The sequence below is a fragment of the Chenopodium quinoa genome, unplaced genomic scaffold (genome assembly GCF_001683475.1).
Source record: "Chenopodium quinoa cultivar QQ74 unplaced genomic scaffold, ASM168347v1, whole genome shotgun sequence".
In the NCBI taxonomy this organism is placed as follows: Eukaryota; Viridiplantae; Streptophyta; class Magnoliopsida; order Caryophyllales; family Amaranthaceae; genus Chenopodium; species Chenopodium quinoa.
The window spans coordinates 8,472,709-8,482,875 of record NW_018745684.1 but is presented as its reverse complement, the minus strand read 5'-3'; the positions used below and the strand labels follow the sequence as shown (position 1 = coordinate 8,482,875).

Genomic DNA, 10,167 nt, shown 5'->3' with positions numbered 1-10,167 from the left:
ATATATAAGCTTTATATTTTTAGGGTTACTTTAAACATAATACTTCATTTAATCCTAAATGTTCTTTAAATTATTAAAAAAAATGTTATATAGATGGTCATTGAGAAAAAATTTAGTGGCATTGTGGTAGAGTGTTAGATGGTGATGAAATGGTTTGGACAAGTGGGAGGTAACAATGGCATGGTGATAATTTGTGAAGAGGATTGGGAAAGTAGGGAGATTACTACAATAAAATCTCTTGTAATAATGATAATAAATAGATAAATAAATTAGGGACAAGTGGCATGTTAGTCATGAAGTAGTTAAATAGTGTAGTGACATGTAAATTTGTGATTGAGTGTTGAGAGTAATTATATGACAAGATAACTTTTTTAGATTAGAAATTATCAAATTAAAATAAGTTTGGAATTAGAAAATTGTGAGATTAATGCTCTCAAATATCATATTCCAATAATCCGGTACATACGTATGACAAAATCATATAAATCTAGTCCATTGTAGTATTTAGACATGGTATTGTTTACTGATAGGAGAATGTATATATAAGGCCAATTTTGTCACACTTGGACTTATGTGGACTAACATGACTGAGGGGTATTGAAAAGAGGAAGCTTAAGGGTACTAAAAAAAAGGAGAATGAAAGAAGGAGAAGAGGGTGTATATGGGGAGAAAATACATGTTTATCTCCTTGATAAACAAAATATATGTTTATCAAATGAAAAAAACGTAAATATATCAACAACTTTTTGTCAAATATGGGACCATAGTTGTTGATTTATTTACTGAAATGCAATGTTGATTGGACGAAATTGTTGATTTATTTACGATTTTATCATTTGATAAAAGAATTTTATTTATAATGGCTTTCTTGTATATGAGAGGGGAAAAGTTAGTGAGGGGGAACCATGTGGGCAAAGGAGAAAAAAGAAAATGATGTTATTTGTAGAGCAAAGTCATTCATTGTCCACGTCAATGGTGGTTATAATTTTTTTTTTAATAATATATCTCTCTTCCATCTAAATGCCTACTTTGTCACTTATGCCAAATACTCCCATTAATTAGCTGCCCTTCGTATTAGTAGGCATAATATAATAATTTTTGTTTTTATTTTATTTTTTTATTTTATTTTTTTTTTGTTTAAGGAAAAGAAATACAAAAAGGATACACCTCTTTAGTGGCGCGGTGTCAAAAATGCCTACCATTGACTTTTCGTCATGAGGCATTTGCAATGCCTCACAAATATTAAAATAATATCCAATCACATACAAAAGAGACAAATGAAGAGGAAAAAAAAGTGATGTAGGCCCTACGTATTGTGTAATACCCCGTATTTTTATATGTATTTTAATTTAAATGGGTATTTCTTAAAGTATTTAGATAATTCAAAATGAATTATTTATGGTTTTATTAATTTAAAAAGAATTATTTTAATTAAAAAGTTTATTTTTAATTATTTAATAATCTTGAAAATACTTTATTTTATGATTTAAAAATATTGGGGCATATTATTTTATAAAAAGATAAATTTTAAAGTCAATGGTATTTAAGGAAAGTCAAAATACTAGTTTGACTAGGAAAGAGATCATTAAGGATAGTAAAAGAATTTTAAGTAGGAGGGATTTTGAGAGGGGGTATAAATACCCATCATATGCTTAAAGTGGAGTGCACCCTAAGGTAAACTCTCTCTCTCTCCTCTTATTTTCTTTTCCCCTTAATTTTTCCCCTTCCCCTTTGTATATATATTTTATTTTAATCACCACCACACACCACCACACACACCGGTCAGCCACCACACGCCACCTCTGGCCAGCGGCCACCACCACCAGCCTTCGCCAGCATCAGCTTAGGTGGTTGTGTATGCCAGTGGTCTTAAAAAAAATTATTATTGTTTTTGTTTTTAATTAAATCTACCCTAAATCTAATTATTATTTTTGGGTTTTGTGATGATTTTTGGATGTTTAATAATAAGTATTTTGTATATTAATTTTCAGATTTGTTTTTAAATTAAAAAGCCTTGAAAACCCTAGGTTTCTAAATTAATGTATATTGATGGAATTCGATTGTGGTTGATTAAAACTATTGAAATTAATGTTTTAAAACTAAATTACAGCAATTTTATAAGTTTTAATAATGCTGGAATTTTTATATATAAGCTATAATTAAATTTCTTAAAAGGATTTTTAATTACCCATTAATTGGGAATAAAAGTAAGGGTTTAAAATCAAATTTCAGATTATTTTAGAGGGTTTATAAGTGATTTAAAGAGAGTATATATTGCTGGAAATTTGTGTGAAAGAGGTATTAATACTTCTTTATAATTTTGGCTTGTAGGAGACTTTCAAGTGTGATTTTATTTAGTCATGGCGATTTTGAGATCATGTTCAAGGTACATTCGCGTACTTAGTAACTATTTGAATATGTAGAGGCATGTTAGGCTTTGTGTAATTAATTCCAAGTATTATCATGATAGGTGTTGGTTGGAATTGTTGATTTGGATTGATGTTGGTGATTGAATTGTGATGTATGAATTATTTATGGTGAACTGGTGATTGGAATTAATTATATTGGCATGTTGGATATGAACCACACTTTTATTATTGGCATGATAGAGAGCATGTTTACTTAAACTAAGTGTTTAATTTGGTTTGGATTATTGAAAAGGATTTTTATTGTGGTTCATATAATTTTTATTGATGCTTTAAGCATGGGAATTGAGTTAATAAGTGTCTTAGTACACATGAATAAATTTTTATTGCGATGCCTATATGCACTAAAGGTGTTTCTAGCACCGAGGAATAGGATTTGCGACGCATTATGCGTTTAAGGTGTCTTTGACACTGAGGTAGATTAAAAAGGGTTCAACTATTACTTTTATGTGGTCACTAATTATTCAAGAATTAAATTGGTATGTTTGATTGCTTGAATGAATGATAATGTTTGATTATGTTATGGTTTGAGAGTCATCACTGAGTCTAATAATATGTAATAATGTAAAGTGAAAGAGATTACACACCAAACTCTTGGAACGTATATACCTTGAGTATGAACATATTGTTATGCGACTTTATATTTGACCATAACTTCTACTAGGAGTACAGGACGTTGTATTTTCCTTTTTATTACTATATTATGCGCAGGACGTTCAGTCACTTTATGTGACATTTGCCTACCTAGTTAGCTCCCGGTGTAGTTTACCTCAATTTATTTGAGGCAAGGATTTGGTTGGAAACCCGTTCGATGTGTAATCAAAATAAATGAACATTGGTATTGGTCTAATTAGGTGTTGAATGTTTTGTATGCTTGTAAACAGGTGCAACACGGTAAGTTGTGTGATGTTAGGATGAAAGCATGTTAGTGTGTTTTATTACGCTTATGTACTCAGCTTTGCTGATTGTGTGTTTGTATGTTTGTTTGGCCTTGTCTTTACCTTGGCCCTACGAGAACCCATTTCTAATGGTGAGTAGCGGGGACAAGTAGAGAGAAGCTTTTCAGGTGATGAAGCATTTTCATGAAGGGCATAAGTGAAGAGCGAATCATGCTTAGTTCTCATAGGAATATGATGTGTTTTATTTGCTTTGAATATTATTTATTTTATTATGATCATGAGACTAACGCAAAGGTTTTAAATTTTGATTGGGTTTTAAGGGCTTACAATGGTTCCAAATTGTAGGTTGACTTTGTTTGACTTTTACTTTCATTTGGTTTGACTTTTTAAGTTGACTTGTTTTTAAATGGCTTTAAAAGTAGTCTTCCGCTGTGTGTGAGTTTTTGATATTTGCCTTAGCCGTTTTCACAGTGGCGGTAATGTCTTAGATTTTCCTTTTTCGTATTTTAAAAAGGGCAAAATGGGTATTGTAAAGGAAAGGAATTTCTAGGGTGTTACATATTGTGTCATATTCCGCAAAATACAAGTTAATCAATTTGATCAACTTGTTTCGTCAATCAACAGGGTAAAACAGTCTTTTCCATCATTAAACCTGAGACATTTGGGTAATAGCATTTATGTTGACTCAACAGCTTTGCCACACTCGCACGTCTACATGTATATGCTTGAGTAACGACGTTTCCAAGGTTGATCTATCGCACCGTTACGTTAATTTTGGCCGTTATCTCCTCAGCTACCCCATATCTCATCAATGCACCTACTCCCCTTTTAGGTATTCAATTTTTTTGTTTTTTAAATTCATGTATTGATATTACCCAAATTGTGTCCTCAAATTGGGCGTATTACTTTGTTTTAGCACTATGACCTCAAATTTAGATTTGGTTTTGCTATGTTTTATTTAAACCAATTGTATAATAATGATATAAACAAATTACACAGTACCCCAATATCATATTGCTTAAGTTTGGTGGTTGTGGCGCCCCGGCCAGACGCCACCCAGCAGTTCGTAACTTTTTTTTTAATTTTTTATTTAAGGTTTTTGTTTTTGTTTTTGTTTTTTTTTTTTTGGTTTCTGAACTTTGATACTAATTTGAAATTAAATATGTGTTAATAATTTCAAAAAAAAAATCAATGACATAAGAACTTGACGGTGACGCTCGGCTACATCACTAACGTACTCGGCTACAGCACACTCTAACGTACATTAAATCAATTGCACTCCTACTCAGTAGCTGACTAATTGCCATCATTCATAGCTCCCCTTATGTGGATGTTTGATGTTCACTTTATTTACAAAAGAGCCATTTTGATTGACAAGTTAAATTGATCAACAAGATCAATGGGGGTGCGCTCGTCATATTCACATGCACGTGAAAATAGAGAGAAAAAAAAAATTAAAAATCAAGAGGACCACATTATGATTACCACTGGAAGCATATAAAATACAATAGGATGAATTTTTTTTAAAGTACCATTGAGAATATCCAGTGGTACTATTTGACCACCCAATAATATTACTCTAAATTCAAAGGGTGAATGACATATTACCCCTGTGAGACATATGTTTTGCAGCTCACTGTTAGTTGTTTGAGACGACTCTTTGATCATGGGGCTCAAGGTAATGACTTGGTCACCATGTTCTCTCTCCTAACATACACATTTTTTCTTAACAATATTCTATTTTCTTTCTCTTGATGCTCATCCAAAATAGATATTAATGAAAATGATCTTATGCTTCGTATATCACTGAACATATATTTTCATTGAAGTAATAATAGTACAGAGTATTATTTTTTTCATAGCATCAAATATCCTACTACCTCCATTTCATATTATTTGCAACGATTAGATATTATCTAATCACACTTTTATGTCAAATTGTTGCAAATAATATGAAATAGAGGTAGTAGTATAATTAGGGGTGTACAAAAATTGGCCCGGACCTGAAACCGGACCTGAACCGACCTGAACCGGACCGGACCTGACCCGGACCTGTTGATTCAGGTCCGGTCCCGGTTCTTAAAAATCCAGGTTCCCGGTCCCGGTCCGGACCCGGTCCAAACCCGGGGTTTTCAGGTCCGGACCTGAAACCCGGGAAAATCGTAATTAAAAAAAAAAAAAAAGAAGAAGAAAACCAAACTCTGAAAAATTGAAACTGAGTTTTTGTGGACTTATTTGTATTTTCGGTGGACTCATTTGTATTTTTGGTGTTTGAGAATCGGGACTTTATAGACTTTATGTAGTTTTGTAATTGATAATTTTGGTTTGTATGTAATTATTAAATTATGCAACAGGTCTAAAAATCACAAAACAGGTCCATATGCAGGTCCAACAGGTTTTGTATTAAAAAAAAAAACGAAAAAGACACAAAACAGGTCCATTCAGGTCCAAACCCGGACCGGACCTGATTTTTCAGGTCTGGCCCGGAACCGGACCTGTTAATTCAGGTCCGGTCCCCGGTCCTCATAATTACCCAATTCAGGTCCCCGGTCCAAACAGGTCCGGTCCAGGTCCGGTCCGGTTTTGGACCGGTGTACACCCCTAAGTATAATACAATGATAACATTTTTTGACACTCTTTTAATATAACAATTAAGGGCTTGTTTGACATCGTTTTTTGTTATCGGGAAACAAGAATAAGATGTTTCCACTTTTTTGTTGTCAATTTTTAAAATTATCACATTGAATGAGTTTAACTAATTTTTGAAAATTAGATAATACACCCGGGTGCACCATGGTGCACCCGGGTAAACAAAAAAAGGCGGAAAGAACATATAGTGTTTGATAAAGAACATACCTATGTTTGACAAAGAACATACCTTTAATATGTTATTCGAGTGTGATCAGTGTGTTCTTTGAGTAAAATTATATGTTCTTTACATTATAACTTATGTTATTTAACATATGTTGATAAACATATTTTTTTTTGGGTTTAATAATACAAAGTATGTTCTTTGAATTTGGCGTGTATGTTCTTTAAGGTCGTAGTGACGCCCAAATTCTATTTTTTATTATCATGTCATATTTAAGTTACTTTTATTATCGCACATTCTTTGAGTTTGATTAGTGTGTTATTTAGGTATTAACTATATGTACTTTACAATATAAATTATGTTCTTTTTAACATTTGGTATTTTGAAATTTGATATTGAAATCTTAAATTATTTTTAATTGAAAATAATGTTAGAGTAAAAAAAACTAAATTATTATGGGAAGTTGATTTTTTTTTTGGAGAGATAGAAAACTATTTTTTGGGGAAATGATATCTTTGGTAAGGATTTTTTAAGAGGTGATCAACATTGGCATGACTCACATCCCGACCCGATCCGGCCCGAAATAGGGTGGGTTTGGGCAAACCTAAAAATGCATTTTTAGTTAAAACTCGATCCGGGTTCGAAAAAAGCCCGAAAACCCGCTACTTTTCTACGGGTTTGAGCACGAGAAATTATGATATGGCCCGGCCCTACTCGATTATTTATCACTTCTAAATTTTTTCCGTTAATAATGTGTAATTTTTCAGAAAATTTTATCGAGCTTTTATCTCGTTCTTTTTATTATATCTTTATGTTCTTTGGTAATGCATGTTTTTGTCAAATACAACCATGTTCTTTGTCAAATACATGTATGTTCTTTATGAAACACAGGATGTTCTTTCCGCCTTTTTTTTATTTATCCGGGTGTATGATGAGCACTGTACACCCGTGTGTATAAACCACAGATTACTAATTTTTAATTCATTATACTTCTTTCATTCTTTTATTATTTCACCATAGGGGCTGGACACATTTTTTTCGGTAGTAGGAAAAAGGAAGAGATAGAGGGGTAAAAGGACAAGATTATCCACGTAATATAAACATACACTACAGAATCAAGGGTTAAAAGTAAGGGTATATTGGATATTTGTACTGTGAATACATATATTTTGTTTCCTAAAATAGATATGGTGCAAAAACGGAGGAAGTATGACATATATCATATGATTTAAAAAAAAAATAAAAAAAAAATCACAGCAATACCAAACAAACCCTAATGGTCTAATGTATTTGTAGATATTTTTTTTTAAGAGAATGACAATAATAGAAAAAAAAAATGAAAAAGAAATACATAGAGAAATAACTAAAAGAAAAAAAAAACAAAAAATTAATAAAAATCACAATTTTGCTTTTCCTTTGCATTTTTATGGAAACTTTATTATACAATATCCACCATGGCATCCACGTCAGATCAATCTCAGACCATTAAAATCCCTCGTCCAATATTCATCCCATACGCATGGCGGGAACAAGCTAACGCGTGCTCAACAGAAAACAGCAATCGCTCCACAAATTTGACTCCCATGTAAACTTTCTCTCTCCTCCAACCAATTACCTTCCGCCACGTACCCCATAAATCCTCCTTATACACAACCCTCACCTTCTTCCTTCAAGAGTTCCAGAAATTAGGAGAGAGAAAATCAAAATCCACCCAAAAACTTCAGCAATCATCAATGGCGGTGTTAAACGGCGTCGTACTGAAGCCCTCTTCTTCTTCTTGCTGTTATTACACTACCCAGATTGGAAAACTTTCTGGGAATGCAAGAAATTCATGTTTTTTGAATTCTGAAGTTTGTTTTAGAAGAGGGAATCGAATACCCAGTTTGAGGGAATTTAAATTAAAAGTTGGGAATCGTGGGTTTGAAGATGAAGGGCACTTAGATTATTATAATTCTGGGGTTGGAGTTGGGGTTTCGGTTTCCTCTGTTTGTGGAGAGAAAAAGGGAAAGGGGAAAAAAGGGTGGAATGGGATTCCGGTGAAAAAGAGGATGAAATTGTTGAAGGGTTTGGTTAAGGATTTATCGGCCTTTTCTGAGTTAGGGTTTGGGTTGAATTTGGATTCTGATAATAATCTGGGTTTTGCTGTTGATGATGATAAATCCAGAACTATTTCTGTAAGTTCACTTTCTTTCTTATCAATTTTTTTATGTTGTTTTTTGTGAATTTGGAATTATTTCTTAAGTTAATGATTAATACGAGTATGTGTGTTTAATATATCTGAGTTTTGCACAAACTTCTATTAACACGGGTGTATTGTATACAATATGTTGATTCGGCCCTGATTGCAAAGGGTCGACTTTTATGTGATTGGGGGAGATTGTGTATTGTCGAATTGAAATTTAAGTTGGAATTTGAATTGGTATTTGCAATCAGAGGGATTTTGTTTCTTTAAGTGAGGATTTCCTGATGTAGTTTTCAGTTTTTCTATTAAGTTGTGAAAGGACGAAGTTTAATCTAATGAATTATTCAAGGGTTTTAAAAGCTTTTTCGATTTTGTTTTTGGCAATTGATCCTTGTACAAATATTTAATTTATAGTTTTCCAACCCTCTTTTAGTTGTTGTACTTATTGGTTTAATTTTTGGACAAATTTGTGCAGCAAGCAGCAGAGACACTGTTAGCTCAATTGAAGCTGTTAAAAGCAGAAGAAGAAAAGATGAAGAATTGTAAATCACAAGACTGTGAATCCTCCTCTTCCTCTTCGGAATCGAGTGACAGTGAATGTGATGAAGTGATTGACATGAAAACTGTGAAAAACAAGACCATTGTTCGACCTTATGAATCTAAAGAGATTGATTTAGTCAGTGAGAAACCTGCTCAATGTACAAGTGAGCAACTATCTCTAACCTCAGAGCAGAAGTGCAGCAATATGATCCTTGATTTGACCTTAAACAAGGATGTAGGAATCGAAGTTCTGGACTCGGAAACTCTGCAGCTGCATCAGCCGAGAGTGGAAAGTATAGGGAAGAAGATCGAGGTTTGTATGGGCGGGAAGTGCAAGAAATTAGGTGCCCCGGCATTGATGGAGGAGTTTCAAAGAGCAGTAGGCAGTGAGGGAGTTGTTGAAGGGTGCAAGTGCTTGGGCAAGTGTAAAAGTGCACGTAATGTCAGACTTCAGAATGGTAATGTAGGTGCTGATACTGTGAAAACTAGTAACCCTCTCTACATTGGTGTCGGTTTAGAAGACGTAGAGTTGATCGTTGCAAACTACTTTGAGGAACAGGCTAAGGATCAATTGCACGTTGCTGTTGCTGCTGTTTCTTCCTGAAGAAATTTTGTTGCCATTGCTGACGTCTCAGATTCAGTTGTGTAGCTGATATGCAGGTTGAAACAATTCACGGAGATTAAGAATTCCGAACTTGTCTGAAGAATTATTTCAGTGTCTGAACTGAAGGAGGAGACTAGTGAGAAGGAGCTGAAATATTCCTGTCAATGTTAAAATTATTACTTTGGAGAGTGTGATTCTGATTAAGGTTTTCTTCTTTTTGATAAACCTGTTCATTGTACATAACACTCCAATTTACTGTATTCTATATACTACGTAGTATTGTGTATTGATTGTATTTTAGAAACAAGAGAACTAGAAATTGAATAGAACAGTGATTATTTACTCAACTAGAAATTTCACTACTAATAATTTTCAATTTTTTTTTTTTTTTTTTTTGAAAATTGTAATTTTCATTTATTATTTCTAATTTATTTGATTTTGTTTTTTAAACAAGTGTTCTAAAAGACGAGCATTTTTTTATGAAATAAAGTTTATAAAGAAGCTCTTGGGTTTCCTTTGCAGCAAACATGAACTAAGTTTGTTCGATCTATTTGATTGAGCACACTTGGTTTTGATCCGTTTGAATCAAAATCTAGCTTAGGTTCTTTATCTCCGTCTGAGTTCATTACCCACAAAACCCGGTACAAACACATCCCTCATTTTCTCATTTGTACACATTAAGGACAAAGAAACGAATATTCATT

At 33.0% G+C, this 10,167-nt stretch overlaps 1 protein-coding gene across 1 annotated transcript; it reads left to right on the top strand.

Annotated features, from left to right (window-relative positions):
- Window positions 1-7,672: 7,672 nt before the first annotated feature.
- LOC110717875 (diacylglycerol O-acyltransferase 3, cytosolic-like) lies at window positions 7,673-9,810 on the top strand. Its single transcript, XM_021896659.1, has 2 exons — window positions 7,673-8,311; window positions 8,795-9,810. Exons 1-2 carry the CDS (start codon window positions 7,871-7,873, stop codon window positions 9,461-9,463), a joined length of 1,110 nt encoding a protein of 369 aa, XP_021752351.1. The 5' UTR covers window positions 7,673-7,870; the 3' UTR covers window positions 9,464-9,810.
- Window positions 9,811-10,167: the final 357 nt, after the last annotated feature.

What these genes read in the sequence shown, in the direction of transcription:
- LOC110717875 (XM_021896659.1), top strand. Translation starts at nt 7,871, where the DNA reads ATGGCGGTGTTAAACGGCGTCGTACTGAAGCCCTCTTCTTCTTCTTGC. An exon ending in ATAAATCCAGAACTATTTCT is followed by an intron (nt 8,312 to 8,794) that starts GTAAGTTCACTT and finishes AAATTTGTGCAG; the next exon opens with CAAGCAGCAGAGACACTGTT.